The sequence below is a fragment of the Tachysurus vachellii genome, chromosome 15, assembly GCF_030014155.1.
Source record: "Tachysurus vachellii isolate PV-2020 chromosome 15, HZAU_Pvac_v1, whole genome shotgun sequence".
NCBI classification, from domain to species: domain Eukaryota; kingdom Metazoa; phylum Chordata; class Actinopteri; order Siluriformes; family Bagridae; genus Tachysurus; species Tachysurus vachellii.
In genome coordinates this window covers 18221614-18239065 of record NC_083474.1, presented here as the reverse complement: position 1 = coordinate 18239065, position 17452 = coordinate 18221614, and the positions used below count along the sequence as shown (strand labels likewise).

Sequence of the window (17452 nt, the reverse complement as noted above, 5' to 3'; positions counted from 1 at the left end):
TTCTGAGCTCACATCATTATCAGTTTTATTCAACCCCCAAGTGACATTCAATCTTAGTACTTAGTACAACATCCTTTTACAGTTATAACAGCTTTTAAACGTGAAGCATAGCTTGACACAAGTGTCTTGCAGCGATCTACGGGTATTTTCGCCCATTCATCATGGGCAAAAGCCTCCAGTTCAGTCACATTCTTAGGCTTGCGCACTGCAACTGCTTTCTTTAAGTCCCACCAGAGGTTCTCAATCGGATTTAAGTCTGGTGACTGCGATGGCCACTTCAAAATGTTCCAGCCTTTAATCTGCAACCATGCTCTAGTGGACTTGGAGGTATGCTTGGGATCATTGTCCTGTTGAAAGGTCCAACGTCTTCCAAGCCTCAGGTTTGTGACGGACTGCATCACATTGTCATCCAATATCTTCTGGTACTGAAGAGAATTCATGGTACCTTGCACACGCTGAAGCTTCCCAGTACCTGCAGAAGCAAAACAGCCCCAAAGCATGATTGACCCCCCGCCATGCTTCACAGTAGGCAAGGTGTTCTTTTCTTGTTCTTCCTCCTCCAAACATAGCGTTGATCCATGGGCCCAAACAGTTCTAATTTTGTTTCATCAGTCCACAGAACACTATCCCAAAACTTCTGTGGTTTGTCCACATGACTTTTGGCATACTGCAGTCGACTCTTCTTATTCTTTGGGGACAGCAAGGGGGTGCGCCTGGGAGTTCTGGCATGGAGGCCTTCATTACGCAGGGTGCGCCGTATTGTCTGAGCAGAAACTTCAGTACCCACATCTGACAAATCTTTTCTCAGTTCCTCAGCAGTCACACGGGGACTTTTCTCCACTCTACGCTTCAGGTAGCGCACAGCAGTCGAAGTCAGCATCTTCTTTCTGCCACGACCAGGTAGCGTTTCAACAGTGCCCTTTGCCTTGAATTTGCGAATGATGCTTCCTATGGTGTCTCTTGGTATGTTTAACATCTTTGCAATCTTCTTATAGCCATTGCCCTTCCTGTGAAGAGTAATCACCTGTTCTCTTGTCTTCCTGGACCATTCTCTTGACCTCACCATGTTTGTAACCACACCAGTAAATGTCTAGAAGGAGCTGAGTATCACAGTCATTTTAAAGCTGCCTAATTGGTGCTTATTAGGCTTTATTGCTGCTCCCTGATATCCACAGGTGTTTTCAATACCTGATTGAAAACACTTCATTGAACCTCTGTTCTTCAGAGTGGTAGTCTTTAAGGGGTTGAATAATTATGTCAATGAAGAATTCACAAAAGAAACATTTACTACTGTATTACAAAACTAATTGATGTCATTTTAGTTGCATATGGTTCTTTAAGAAGTCCTTGTAGGATTTCATTCTGAATACAATTACAAATGTACACTAAATTCCCTAAAACCATTTACAGCATTGGGGGTTGAATAATTTTGAACACAACTGTATACATTACAGGACAGTGGAATTAATTTCTTCACATATCCCAACTGAGGAGGTTGTGGGTCAGAGCACAGGGGCAGCTATGATACAGCACCCCTGGAGCAGGGAGGGTTAAGGGCCTTGCTCAAGGGCCCAATAATGGCAGCTTGGCATTGCTGAGGCTTGAACCCCGATGCTACGATCAATAACCACTTGAGCCACCACTGCACTATTAAAGTAAAGCTATTTTGTAGTTTTACCTGAATTCTTCCTTAGTTGAAAATCAGATCACATTTTTATTATTTAATTTGCAAATCCTCATAATTCCACTGGGATCGTATTATTTTTATTAACAACAAAAATACAATACTATATTTTCCGAAATTTTGTTTCCCTCTGTAAAATTACACAACCATGTCCTTATACATGGATTACCTTAGCAGTCATAAACATTAGGTTGTTAAGGACTAGTGAAGTTGCTTGTGCTGAGCCCCAACCGGAACCCGGGAGGTGTGCTGAGGGCGAGGCTATGCAGGGACCCCGCCTTCTCTTCTCCTCTACTGGGAGGGCGGGGCTGGAGGTAACCGGCAGTACACCGCAGTCCACCAGCTCGATGTTTCTGAGCCACGGCAGCAAGTAGGTCAACATCACCTGCCTCCCATTGGCATGTGTGGTGGGAAACCTCTGGCTGACCTCTGGACATGACAAATCATGACAACAGGAAAAGAGGAACGATTACATGTGAGATTTGTACTTTGTGAAACATCAGGCCATTAACACACACTAATCACCCACCTGAGAAGAGCGGCAGGGTGAGTTCTGGGTACATCCTGGCAAGCTGGGCAGATAGCTGGCCAACAGAGAGACTGTAGAGCGGGGGCAATGTTTTGTGTGTTCCATGCAGAATCCCGCTACTTCTCTCGTCCACTATCCTCTTAGAGTACGCACACAGCTTAGATTCTAGAATCTGCTAATGCAAAGGATTACGCAAACAAGTGTACACATTTACGATCAGTGAAACACATCCCACACCGTTTGATCATTTTTAAGTTCATCAGTGTTTTTAATACATAATCACCTGCATTAACTGCATAGAAATCTCATAGATCTCTCTGCTGTTGTTTGATGCTTTGAAGAGGATGAGGTTCAGCAAGGTTACTATGTCACAAGGGTAATTTCTGCGTGGAAAACCAAAATAAAGCATTCAAGTAAATAATTCCATATATGTGGATAACATGGAAGAGATTAGAGGTTATACTGATTATGAACACACCCCCACAAATACCAAGAGTGCACACAGCGACTAAATTTAGTGCAGTACGTTTAATATACATGACTAAACTAAAGGTAAATGAATGCTAGATGAACCACAGTGACGTTCCTCAGAAAATAAAGGCTTCAATATGCATGCTTCATCTTACACACACAAATATGATATTAAAAAATACAGGTGTTTAGATACTGTAAATTTGTACAAAAAAAAAACTTATCATGCAAACTTTTATGCATCATGTCTCTTTGTGAGCTACAATAGCGTCAGCAACCAAATGTCAGAATTCAGTCTCCGGACCAATCACACGGCCCGTATTTCCCATCACAGTTCCCTGACGACTAATTACACACACTTGTCTTCTGAGTATTGCTTAATCTATTCTGTTCTGCCTGAATATCACCTCGGCCATAAGTGGTAAGTAATCGCCGGTTATAAGGAGAATGAGATATATTGATGCCAGTCACACTAGAGAGTTTTCATGCTGTATCTTTACAGAAACGCAGAAGTTCTTGCAGGATTTTGCTATATGAAGTAGTTGCCTAATTAATTGGATTGTCAAGAGTATCATTTATCTTGTGCCAATGTTTTCTGCAAGCAATTGTTTGAGAATTAAGAGCCTGTTGATTTTCCAAAGCGCATGTAATCGCGTCATTGCCATGTTCGTGCTTTGAATGCTGCTACACCATGCAAATTTCATTTTGCATAATAAGCAAAACAGACCATGTTTCCATAAAATCAGCTGATAAATGTCACTATTACAGAACACAGTGAATCTTGAATCTACTGTGCTATAAAAGTCAAAACACAAAAATTAACCTTGTATAAATACTCGGGAATCAGGACATTCTCAGCTGTAAATACACAGTCGTGCCTATGACTCGTCTGTATTTTAGCTTATTGGTTGTTATGTTGAGGAAACACACTCTTGTACTGTATGTATCATGGTTTTGATTTCAATCCAAACCCACCTGCTTCCACAAACAGTGGCGATGGCTTTGAAGCAGCCCGAGGCGAGTTGGTACGAGCTGGTGTAGCAGCGATCCATAGCCCAGCTGAACAGATTGGCCTGATCCGGGTTCAGTTCCAGCAGGAGCACCACCACCTCACAACCTAGCTGATGAACCTACAGGGAACATTACACTTCTAAATAATTCTGATTAATCCATTTGTTTAGCTCAAAATCAAAATGATGTGAAACCTATTTTTTTGTGAGAAACCTGGTGTTTAAAATGGCTGCTGTAAAGACAAGCTGATTTTACTGAATAAAGATATGGAATAATTTCCTTTGCTAACTTCAGTTCATATGGTTTGTATCTAATTATTGATTTAAAACCATCTTTGGCACTGAACATAAATATGAAGAAATAGCTTTGTTCAACAGGAAAAGAACAGCATAATCTCTACTTTGAGGTGTGTAAATTGTTCTTCAGAGTATATAACTGATATTTTCTAATAAAAGTCTTCTAATGTATCTACTTAAGTGTGCACACATCCTCTGAGTAATACAAGCTAAAACAAAAGACATGCATCGTAGTCAGTGTGTGATTTAACATCATTTATCATCCTGGGTTTAGTAAGCAGTTAGTGAGTCAGTGGCAAAGAAATTATTATTGTAAGGTTTGGAGATTGTAATGGATGATAGGCTGTGTACCCGCAGATCTTGGCAGGCTAGGATGTTATCCAGCCACTTGTAGAGGTAGCCGTCCGGAGAGAGACCCACGTTGTCAAACACTGGGCCGCAACACAGCACAGACGACATTGCCTGAGAGAAACAGGGGAAGAAGGACGTGTTAAACGGTGTTAAACATGTTACTCAGTCTAGCCTGAGAGATTGGAGTGTGAGATTGGAAACCAAAGCGTAGAATACTTATACTTTGTACTATAATAATAACAAAGAATTTTAGGGGCATTTGTGGATTTAAGTTTGTGAATTTAAGGTTTGTGGTTAATGGTAGTAGTAATGGTCTTAGTAGTAGTAGTAGTTGAAGGATTATTAGTATTAGCAATATTTGTAGTGTTAGTTATAGATGTAAATATACTCGCAGTAGTACAACATACTAGTAGTAATAGGTCTAAGGATCAGGTGAAAGAGGATCGGTATTTTTATTAATAGAAAAGAAGCCTTTCTTTTGTCACATACACATTACAGCATGGTGTAATTTTTTCTTCACATAACTTTGGAGGTTGGGGTCAGAGCACAGGGTCAGATGATACAGCAAGTATGATACGGCACCTCAAGAGCAGGGAGGGATAAGAGCCTTGCTCAATGGCCCAACAGTGAACCTCATGAACAACTTGAACCTCGTTCCACAAAGAAATAATGGTAATGATGATGATGATGATGATGATGATGATGGTGATGATGATTATTATTAATAGTTGTAAAAGTAGTAGAGAGATTATTAGTGGTAGAAGCAGTAGAACTGCCAGTATTAGTTGGAAATATTATTATTATTATTATTATTATTATTATTATTATTATTATTATTATTATTATTATTATTTGTAGTAGTAGTAGTAGTAGTAGTAGTACTAGAAGCAGAAGCACTGGCAGTATGAGTAGGAAAATATTATTATTATTATTATTATTATTATTATTATTATTATTATTTGTTGTTGTAATGCTAGTAGTAGTGGTAGAAGTCTTAGCAGCAGTTGTAATTGCAGTAGAAGGAGGAGGAGTAGTATTATCAGTAATAATACCAGTATTAGTAGTAGCAGTAGTAATAGTATTAGTAGTAGTTGTAATAGCACAGAGTAATGGTATTAGTAGCAGTAGAAGTAGTACTGATACTATAGTATTGCTTTATATATTATTTTATATCTTAATTATACTTCTTGTAAATATTTTCAATATGCAATAACAAGAACTAGTGAGTCCATATCAAATGAAAAAAAGCCAGAGGAAATCTAGCTGACTCAGTGTTCCACTACCTTCAGGGCACAATATTGATATCGAGTGATTTGATGGTTCCGGTCGCTGTAGCGGTCCAGGGGAGTGAACATGATGCTGAAAGGACCAGCCCATTGGCTGAAGAGGATGAAGAGGTGATGTCGTAGGCTCTGCTGTGGAAAAAGGAAGCGTCGATGGTGCACTGCAGACAGAGAAAATGTCATTGTGAGTCATCTCATTAGTCAGATTTGACCTTTCTAGTAAAGCATTTATCATGGAGGATCCTATTTTTAGATTTTACATAACAGCCACTAAGTGAAGTCTGATACTCTGACGCAAACATAACATTTGGTATTGATTGTGAAACCCGTTCTCTGAATGCTCGTCTGTGTCTCTTTATGAGGAGGTCTGAAATAGCCAAGACAGAACATTCATCAATTTCCCCATGACATCAGTATAAAATTTGCTATTTTGAGAAGAGACTTACAAAGAGATCTGTAACTGCTATCAGACACAAAGCAAGACATCACTTAAGTTAGTCATATAATAATAGGAACAACTTGGAATAAATCTTTTGCAACACTTCTGTTCTATCTCAGCTCAGTCTCAGCTCATGAATAACAGTCACATTGTCCTCATTCAGAAGCGTCTCTGGGATTTATCATTTATGAGCTTGGTCTTTACCAGGGACACACTGTATAAGGTTGGCCACCATGGAGCTGAAATGGGCTCGGATGTCTCTGAGTATCTCCACGTCTTTTTCGTTCTCAGCCTCCAAAAGCATCCTGGTCAGATCCACATACTCAAGAAAGAGAGCACCAAGAGCCAGAGTGTCACGTTCTAATGCTCCATTAGTACTGAGAGAGAGAGAGAGAGAGAGAGAGAGAGAGAGAGAGAGAGAGAGAAATCAGATGAAAATTCAATAAAAGTTAAAGGTGGGGTCTCCGCTGTTTGAAAGCCGATGTTGACATTTGTTTTGATAGCTCCGCCCCGCACATACACCAGACAAGTATAACCCAAGTATAACCCAGACAAGTATTATGGGGAACATGTTGGGGCAGCTGACCGAGGGTATATTTTTATCAATAAATGAACTCAATGAGTAATACTATGGTAATACAAATGTGTTTTTGTAGTACTGTGGGTTGTACCGTGAAAGGTTTAGCTCCGTTTCACACGGAAGGAGACGGTCAACACCTAGAACCCGAGGCAGAGCTAATGTTAGAGGCAGAGGTCGCAACGTTGCTGCCGATAAAATGGAAACAGAAGACTTGGAGCGTGTGCGCATGTTTCAGGCTCAAAGACTTGCAGTAATGCAAGTAAGTGTATTGATTAATTTAATATTCTGAACTTTAATTGATAGAAAGGCCTATGCTTTTAGTCCTGCTTCTTGCCTTATCGTAAGCCTTTCTTCGCTTTCTTTCTTTGTTTTTATCCTCCATGTCAATGTTAAAGCCGCTTTCTGCTAATGTCACACATGCGCACTGAACTCTCTCTCCGCCCATATTGACAAGACACACCCCTTTCTGCTCATTGGCTACACGTTAGTTTTGTTTTTGTTTTGTTTGGCGGCCCAACGCAGTTTTCTGAAGCATTTCTCAAACAACGGGGACCCCACCTTTAAATAGAAAATATAGGGTGTCATAAACATCTCTCAAAAGAATTAGGACAAAGTATCGTTCCTAGACATGGAATCAGCTTTGTTTATAATAAGCACTTTCAATAGTTACCCAATAGTTATTGATGAATTTCCAGTGAAGAAGCACATGCACAAAAAAAAACATAAGAACATAAAACATATACAGTCAGGTACAGATTCCTCTTACCTGTCGCTAATAACCCCAGAATCGGCCAGCAGCTCGAAAATCCTGAGCAGTTGGAGCCTCAGCAGGTCTCTTCGCTCTCTCCGTTTCTTATTCTGATAACATGCAGAACAAGAGCCCAGTGATTGCAGTAAATTGCATCCATAATGAATGCTTCATCGTGTTTTCATACAAACGTCCATTTTGTGTTTATAAATGAATGTATTTGAGACAGACAGACAGACAGACAGATAGACAGACAGACAGACAGACAGACAGACAGACAGACAGACAGATAGATAGATAGATAGATAGATAGATAGATAGATAGATAGACAAACAGACAGATACTTTATTAGTAGTATTATAGATACGTAGGTACTTTACTAATCCCACTGGTGAAACTGGATTACAAATACATGATGGATTTACAAATACACAAAATGGGAGTAGGACCAGTCTCAAGATTAAATTACTCCTCAGTCCAACAAGTATGTCAGTTAGAGGGTGAGAGGTGTTATCCATGAAGACCAGAAATTTGGACATCACTCTCTTATCTCATCAACCACCACCAGAAGGACCAGATCTTCTCCAATGACAGAACTTGCTTTTTTGATGCGTTTATTTAGCCAGTTAGCATCACAGTTTGCAGCGGTTTGCAGCGGTTCCCCAGCACACCACGGACTGATCTAATATGCTGAGCTTTTTACTGCATACATCGAAGAACTTGAGTCTCCACTTTGGCCCTTCTTATATGTTGCCTCAGTGTTTTTAAGCATATGGAAAATGAGCAATGGTTTCATGAACACAGACAGTAACATGAGTCATCAATAGGACATAAACACTGCACACTCACTCATTTTCTACCGCTTATCCGACTACCTCGGGTCACGGGAAGCCTGTGCCTATCTTAGGCGTCATCGGGCATCAAGGCAGGATACACCCTGGACGGAGTGCCAACCCATCACAGGGCACACACACACTCTCATTCACTCACACAATCACACACTACGGACAATTTTCCAGAGATGCCAATCAACCTACCATGCATGTCTTTGGACCGGGGGAGGAAACCGGAGTACCCGGAGGAAACCCCCGAGGCACAGAGAGAACATGTAAACTCCACACACACAAGGCGGAGGTGGGAATCGAACCCCCAACCATGGATGTGTGAGGCGAACATGCTAACCACTAAGCCACCGTGCCCCCCAACACTGCACTCATTCTTTATAGTTTTATTCATGATCACACTAATGCTTCTAAGTATTTATGTAAATGTCTATGGTATCGTGGTATTGTATGTGCTTTATCTTATGTTCTTATAAGGTGGCTGCTGAATTCAGAAGTGAAGTAATACATTTCTAACGCAGTATAAACACCTGATTCATAGGAAGTGCGAGTCAACCTTTCACAAACTGCACTAACACAATCCTTGGATTGTATTTCTATAAATCTTCTAACTCTTAACTCATAAATCTCTTATGCAAATGTTATGATATAGACACTTACCTCTGGTCTCTTTTCCAGAGCTTCCTTCATCAAAGGGTGCAATTCTTCAATTAGTTCTCTGCATGAAATACACAACAAATAAAGTAATTGAAAAAGAAAATCAACAAGAATAAAGCAACGTATTATGTTTCTATGAAGATCATATCTATAATAAGCTCTGTACATCACATTATAATACTTTCTTATGGTATTACACATCGTTTGTAGAATGATTTATTACAACGCATTAAAGTGTGAATATTATGATCCATTATGAATTGTGCACATGACGCATAATAAGTAGTGTGTCTATGACTGAACAGATTGGACTGGCCCTAAATTCTGGTATTGTTGTGTTAATATGGCCACAGGTTAGAGAATCATAGTGTTTGGATGTCTTTCCAAACCTGAAAATGAGTGAGTTTGTGCGACCGAAGCCAAGCACCAGTGCCTCTGTGACCTCAATGCTCTCGGAACGCATCAACGGAACGAGCTGCTTCAATAGCCATGCTACTGACGGCGTCCCCACAACCTGCTCCCCAAAACACAGTCACACATCATTACACTATGATGTATACACAACTGAATACACACAAAATGAATCAGCCAGTGTAGCTAACATGTGTCCTGTTAATTCAGAGTACTAACCTTGTAGTCATGGCTGCTAATGCTCTCACTAGTAGGGGTCATGATCTCTGGAGCAGAGGCTCGCAGATGGCCAGGACTCATGATGCTCGGCTTGGCCACCCCGAAGCACAGGATCAGGTAATTCCTCCACAGAGACACGTAGTTGTCAGCTGAACCCGCTGCACTCATCTTTTTAGTATTAGGTGGATTGCTAATAGGGATCAATGAACAAGAAATTCAGGCATCGATGATTTATTATATTATTCGGCATGTATATTCGGCAGCTGAAAGAGTCTCACTTGGGATCGATCACAGGCATGAGCAGCTGTAGGCGGGTGAAGGCGTAGGGCCAGGCGTAGCTCAGCGCTGTAGGACACTGCTTAGGCAGATGTTCTTGTCTCAACAGGCTGAAAAGACAAAGGGCCCAGGGCTCCCGTGCCCACTGCGCCACCACCCACACTGACGAGGGGCTGCATACATCGTACTGACTGCTGAGGAGACTCCCGCTCCACTCCACTAACCACTGCAGGTCAGCCTGGTGTCCTGCAGGCATCGAGATCTGAGGCACACACACACACACACACACACACAGGTCAAGGACAGAGTTACAGCAAAATAAAATAAAGACTAGACATGATTATGACAAATGATACAAATACAATGTGTATGCTTGATATTTTTAATAAAGTTGATCAATGTATGATATATATATATATGTGTATGTATATATGTGTATGTGTATGTGTATATATATATATATATATGTGTATGTATATATGTGTATGTGTATGTGTATATATATATATATATATATATATATATATATATATATATATATATAATAAAAATTTAAAAAACTTTTTAACCTCTTTTAATGCACAATGTCTACACTACTTAAGATTAAATAAGGCTGTTTTTAAGAAAAATATATCGCAGACAAATCACTTTAATTCAATATAAACCATTATTCTGATTTCTCTTGTTCAAACTTTCGATAGAAAATCCAAAATCCAACAAATTTTCTTTCATTTTGACCTTTAATATAACTATTTACTTTGTACGCACATGACAAATTTATATTCCCTCATGCTGTTCCTACACAATAAACTGATTATTTAGTATAAATTATATTTAGAAAAAGTGAGACGTCACATGACATTTGACACAATGAAAGTGTTTGGATATTATTTTTAAGAATTTCTTACATTTATAAGAGCAGCATGTGCACCAGACTGATCCTTTAAAATAAAAAATCACATCCATTTATCCATTTAAATAATAATAATAATAATAATAATAATAATAACAATAATAATAATAATAATAATAAACAGCCTCCATATTAAGAAATACACTGTTAGGTTTATTATAAGGTTGAAATTATGTTGATTATTAGCCATACACGTATCTGTTAATCAGCTGTTAACTTACTGTATTAGACACTAACCTATAAAACTAGCACAAAAATGTATTAGAACTAGACTTTTAATCTAAACCACATTCATTTAGAATCATCACCTTCTTAGGAATCAGATTTTATTAATAGTACTTAGGACGTCGAATGAGATGCACTAGGACATGCACTAGGACTTTCGGACCCGGCTGAGGTTGAACTGTGAGTAAGTGATGATTCTCTGCAGCGCTGAACACACAGGATTTGTGCAGTCCACAGCACACACAGTGTATGAAACCGAGTATTAATCCATAAACAGAAGGTGGACAGACCAAACTAATTTGTACGGATGTGAAAACAGAGGAGACTTTGTGGCTGTACAGAGGCTGCTTCTGTGCACGAGGCTGAGTTAAACCACACACACACACACACACACACACACACACACACACACACACTTACAGAATCGCTCAGCACATGTGTGAAGCTCTCCAGCACCACCGGGCTCGCCTGGTCCAGCACGTCCAGCACGGGCCTTTCATCATCCTGTCCAACACACACATCCACCACATGCTTGTGTTTACAAATACGTCCAAATGATTTAATTCCTGCAGCAGGTTTATAACATTTTCCTTGGCCTGTGCTTTCCTTATTAAACCCTCAATCAGATGCTGGAATTTGCAGTTGATTATTTATTTTTTGTGTTATACTACTCATAATATGCCTGTAATATGCCTACATCTGTTAGCATTTTTATTACAGTCATAAAAACTCCAACTACCCGTTACGACAGTTAGCTGCTGTAAATTATGCTGTTAAACCATGTGGTAAATTAGAAATACTGTTACAGTAGATTAAAAACTGTTCAGATGGAATTAGTTTTACAAGCGTTTTTTGGGGGGATTTTTAAAAAAGAAATGTCTGATCTGTCATGTGATCCTGGCACAAAGTAAAACAAAATGTCAATTAATGACAAGAAAACAATTAAACTATTAAACACACCCTAATTCTCTCGATTCAATATTGTCCGGATTGTTTTATACTGATAAATATCGTAAATATCTAGATATTCAAATATCATTACTCTTAAATATTTTGACAATGCATTACAAGCTGTGAATAAACACACAACTGAGATCAAGATGAGTTTTAGCCTCTGGTCATCAGTTCTAGAAACAGAAACGAGGTGCTTTAAGTTGTCTGTGTGTGTGTGTGTGTGTGTGTGTGTGTGTGTGTGCTCTAACCTCAGAGTGTGAGACTGTCAGCATGAGGAGGCGGAGCTCTCTGAGCACTGACACGGCTAGTTTGCGTATAGCAGTGTGACAGGAGCAGAGAAGCACGAGAGCGAGACCCTCGAGAGCACACAACACCGTCGATAAAGGAGCAGCGTCAGCACGGAGCCTGGAGCCTGACACACCCTGTAATAACTAATAGCATACACGCAGATATCATTCACATAGTACATACATATGTACAGATGTAGATCACACACACGTGCACACACACTCATACGCAATTAAATAAACTAAAATGTCAACGTGACACACACACGTCAACTTAGCTCTATAAATTTTGTGATTTAATTTATAATACAAAGGGGGCACGGTGGCTTAGTGGTTAGCACGTTTGCCTCACACCTCCAGGGTCGGGGTTGGATTCCCGCCTCCGCCTTGTGTGTGTGGAGTTTGCATGTTCTCCCCGTGCCTCGGGGGTTTCCTCCGGGTACTCCGGTTTCCTCCACCGGGCCAAAGACATGCATGGTAGGTTGATTGGCATCCATGGAAAATTGTCCATAGTGTGTGAGTGTGTGAGTGAATGAGAGTGTGTGTGTGTCCTGCGATGGGTTGGCACTCCGTCCAGGGTGTATCCTGCCTTGATGCCCGATGACGCCTGAGATAGGCACAGGCTCCCCGTGACCCGAGGTAGTTCGGATAAGCGGTAGAAGATGAGTGAGAGAATTTATAATACAAAGACAAGATGGCATGGTTAATAGATTTTGGGTTGTTTTCTGGTTTTTGGATGGAGATTAGAGCAACAGAAAGGTGTGAATCATCATCTTCGTGACACGCTGACACCACCCACCATCTGCTACTCCACCTTAACCTCAACTCCAAAACTAATAAAAGCTCACGTCGTTTGTTTGTCATCACAAGTCAGGATCATAGTCTCCGACTCTAATCAATTCAGTGTGGATAAACCTGTATAAATATAAGAGTAAGTAGTGATGAGTTACCTCACTAGAGCATATGTTGGGGTTCTCTGAGCTCTTGCTGGAAGTCAGGAGAGCGAGTCTCCACTGGGTGAGGAGCTGGAGGAGCAGTTTGATAGCGGAGTGGAGAAGACTCTGCTGTGTGTCCTGAACCTCTCTCAGAAGGAAACCGCTGTATCCCAGCAGCACTTCTTCCCTCCAGTCTGAAAAGTCCAGCAGCAGACTCTGCAGGGAATTCTGGGCTATCAGACGCAGCTCGTCGTCCATGTGGATGGTCAACCTGCTCACAAGACACGATGAGTCAAGCGCTAGACTGACTATGTTACCACTGAATGAAAGAATGAAGCAGCAATCAAACGCAGGACAGCTGCAAATGTGCAACTGATATAGTAATAATAATAATAATAACAATAATAATAATAATAATAATAATAATAATAATAATAATAATAATAATAATAATAATAATAATAATAATAATAATAATAATAATAATAATAATAATAATAATAATAATAATAATAATAATAATAATAATAATAATAATAAATACAAAAATAATAATAATAATAATAAAAATAATAATAATAATAATAACAACAACAACAACAACAACAACAACAACAACAACAACAATAATAATAATAATAATAATAATAAATCTAAACTAAACTTGAATTGAATGCAAATAAACCGAGAAAAATTCCCAAAATACTGTAACATAATTCTTGTTATTTTTGTCGCCAGTTGCCAGTAAAGCCTAACGTTTATCAGTTGTTAATTAATTCTATTAAATTGTTTAATTGATCAGTCTTGATAATCTGATACACTGTATTTTGTTTACTGTTGTTTTTTTGTTTTTTGTCTGATAGACATCCGGACACTATTGTCACTACGCTGTTCCTGACAGGGTTTCAGTGTCAAGCAGGGGCGGAGTGTAACATCTTATCTTATCTTATCTTATCTTATCTTATCTTATCTTATAACATAATGTATGTCAGTTGTTAACATTAATTCTGTTAGATTGTTTAATCGATTGGTCTTGATAAACAGATAATGTTTTTTTGCTTACTGTTTTTTTTCTTTCTTTTTTTAAACAGACATCTTAACAATATTGTCACTACACTGTTCCTGAAAGGGTTTCAGTGTCAAGCAGGGGCAGTTCTAGAGGCCCTGGCACCTGCTGAAATCTGATTGGCCCCAGATTGGCCCCCGTTCCATCAATCGTCGACGAGAAGAGCAACCAAAGAATTTTTCACAACGATCACAGATGCAATTCCACCCCCAAACAATTGGCGGCACTCGAGCGTTTGAAAAAGGAATGACTGCCGAAATGTATTTGCACCGTACTGAATAAATTATTTTGTGTGCTTGAATGTACCCTGTACTTGGCCCCTGAATGTAACATGTGGCCCCTTAATGGCCCCTGTTACAGAAAAATCCTAGAACCGCCACTGGTGTCAAGATCATTCACTCACCGAGCTAGCAGGTCAACGAGCTCTGGCTTGGTCATGCCATCAGGCAGGATGCGAGGGATAGCAGCTACACACGTCCTAAACAGGTCGATCTTGGGCTTTCTCTCCCCTCTGCCACACAAACAGATACAATAATACAACACAGTTTTGGGATATAATTCCAACACGGCAAACTGGAACAAAATGTGCATTCATAGAGTGTGTGATTTCGTTTGTACTTAAATCAGCACTAATGTTCTTAAACAAAGTCACTACAGGTAAATTTCTGAAATAATAGACATCATACTTAATCTTTGGTAGTTGATTGCTAATAGTGTTATTAATTATTAATGCAAATTCACTTCTTACATTTAAACACGCATATTTGCATATTTTATAAAACCAAATATCTAGTCTTCTGATATTGTTAGAATTCTAGTATATGTTGCACTGAAAACACACTCGAGAAAGAATTTTTCATCATAAGAAATGACGGGAAATTATTAATTCTTTATCATTCATTCATTCATTCATCTTCTACCGCCTATCCGAACTACCTCGGGTCACGGGGAGCCTGTGCCTATCTCAGGCGTCATCGGGCATCAAGGCAGGATACACCCTGGACGGAGTGCCAACCCATCGCAGGGCACACACACACTCTCATTCACTCACACACTCACACACTACGGACAATTTTCCAGAGATGCCAATCAACCTACCATGCATGTCTTTGGACCGGGGGAGGAAACTGGAGTACCCGGAGGAAACCCCGAGGCAAGGGGAGAACATGCAAACTCCACACACACAAGGTGGAGGCGGGAATCGAACCCCAACCCTGGAGGTGTGAGGTGAACGTGCTAACCACTAAGCCACCATGCCCCCCTAATTCTTTATTATTTTAAATTAATTTCTAATAAATTTATATTTATTATCTCATGCAGTGTTATGGGGAAAAGAAAATTCCTTCTAATAGGAAAAAAAATCACGAATGCATTTCATCTTGAAGATTTTAAGATTCTTGTGAAGAAAAAAACAGAGTGGTTTAATATGTTTTATATGAATTTAGTGTGGTTTATAAAGTTTATTAAAAAAAATAAAATCTATCATATATATGATCCACAAGGTTTCCAGGGCTTTATAACATACTGCAATACTAGACAGTGGGTGAAGCTTAAGTCTACTGTGAAGTAAAGTGAAGTAATCATGTGTGGACAGTGAAATAAACATATTTATGTTTATTAGTCCAGTTTATAATAATAAATGTGATTGATGCAAATGAATAACGTTAAAAAAATCAGTTATTTCTGTTGGACATTTCATGTAAATCTGGTGTGCTGTGTGTCATACTCACGTGATCATGTCCTCTGGTTCCTTATTAAGCATCTGTGCATTAGTAAGCATCATACAGCGTCCAACTTCTTTATCCAAATGTCTCAGAATGTTGTCTATGGCTTTCCGAACTTGGGAATAATACAGGGACATTCCTACATGGTAGAACACATGGGATTAAAGATAACATACATTTAAACAGTTTTGATGACTAAGAATTGCATAAATAACCCATATGAAATTATTTTTTATATTTTCCTAACAGATGATATTTTTTGCAGCTTTAAGAGTTTTTGATTCATTATTTTTTTTTTCATTTTTAATTCCATTTCATTTCAAAGCTTCTGAATTCATGCTCCATAGTTTTATATGGAAACTAATCATTCTAGAAAACCTTTAAATGTAATTAATTAATTAACCACCTTTTATGGTAGTGCACATACTGTACATTGCTTGAGTTATTTCTAAACAAACTATTGTATCAAAATCAGAATTGAGGTAAAAAGAGGTAGGGCAGTTTTAATAAAAACAAACAAACAAACAAACAAACAAATAATAATAATAATAATAATAATAATATAATAATAATAATAATAATAATAATAATAATAATAATAATAATAATAATAATAATAATAATAATAATAATAATAATAATAACGCAAAAGGGGGGCAGGGCTAATTTATAGGTTACAAAAATTTAGAAAAGGAAATATTTCTCCTGAGACTATTGCAAACAAACAAAAACGTTATTTATTTATTTATTTATTTATTTATTTTTTAATTAATTAATTTATTTATTTATTTATTTATTTATTTATTTTTTAATTAATTAATTTATTTATTTATTTATTTATTTATTTATTTTATCTGATGAGTATTACAGTATAATTTATATATAATATACAAAAGTAGCGGTTTGTCATTTTTACTTATACAATATATCAGTCACCTATAAGTTTGGCCTCCTCCTCAGTGAGTGCTTTGCTCAGATATGTTTTTTTGACACGCAGCGTGTTCCCGGACGGAAGAGTGACCCCCGTGTTAGGCATCGGCGGCTCTCCATCCTTCTGCTGCAGCTTATCAGCGATGACCAGGAATGCACGCAGGCCAATATTCATCCTCTAAAGTACACACAGAGACATTAGGAAGATAATGTAATGTGTGTAAATTCAGTTTAGTGCATTCTGTACTGCAAGCATCAGTGGATGAAATAGAACTGCAACACCATTAACATAAAACACAACACAAGACTGTGCAGAATATATTGATTTAGATTAACAATTACTTCATTATTTATGTACCTCTGGATTAAGACTAAAAGCTTTTGCAGGCTTCCCCACACACAGCAGGTCAAAGATGACTTCTTTCATGGCAAAATCGAGCCTTTCCTGTAATGCGGTTAACACACACACACAAAAAAAAACAAATCCAATAATCAACAAACAGTCACATTGGCAGTAAAACATGTTGAGACCTGAAATTTTTGTTTATTACTCATCTATTTACTACTTATTTACTATTTACTTACTTACTACTTACTATTAAAATAAGCTTAATTTAAAT

At 38.5% G+C, this 17452-nt stretch overlaps 1 protein-coding gene across 7 annotated transcripts in view; it reads right to left on the bottom strand.

Moving 5' to 3' along the window:
* The window catches only part of frya (furry homolog a (Drosophila)), a 98439-nt gene that overhangs the window by 32477 nt on the left and 48510 nt on the right, over positions 1 to 17452 (bottom strand). For 5 of the 7 annotated variants that reach the window (XM_060887747.1, XM_060887741.1, XM_060887743.1 and 2 more), the window contains exons 14-32: positions 17191 to 17277; positions 16839 to 17010; positions 15909 to 16041; positions 14582 to 14689; positions 13128 to 13383; positions 12139 to 12321; positions 11357 to 11440; positions 9801 to 10060; positions 9523 to 9712; positions 9282 to 9406; positions 8896 to 8953; positions 7411 to 7502; positions 6269 to 6441; positions 5626 to 5786; positions 4343 to 4453; positions 3660 to 3814; positions 2497 to 2596; positions 2214 to 2388; positions 1854 to 2113 (exon numbers count right to left, since the gene is read on the bottom strand). In XM_060887747.1, coding sequence (XP_060743730.1) covers positions 1854 to 2113; positions 2214 to 2388; positions 2497 to 2596; positions 3660 to 3814; positions 4343 to 4453; positions 5626 to 5786; positions 6269 to 6441; positions 7411 to 7502; positions 8896 to 8953; positions 9282 to 9406; positions 9523 to 9712; positions 9801 to 10060; positions 11357 to 11440; positions 12139 to 12321; positions 13128 to 13383; positions 14582 to 14689; positions 15909 to 16041; positions 16839 to 17010; positions 17191 to 17277 — 2883 coding nt within the window. The remainder of the gene's footprint in view (positions 1 to 1853; positions 2114 to 2213; positions 2389 to 2496; positions 2597 to 3659; positions 3815 to 4342; positions 4454 to 5625; positions 5787 to 6268; positions 6442 to 7410; positions 7503 to 8895; positions 8954 to 9281; positions 9407 to 9522; positions 9713 to 9800; positions 10061 to 11356; positions 11441 to 12138; positions 12322 to 13127; positions 13384 to 14581; positions 14690 to 15908; positions 16042 to 16838; positions 17011 to 17190; positions 17278 to 17452) is intronic. The other 2 variants (XM_060887742.1, XM_060887745.1) reach the window with 1 other exon arrangement.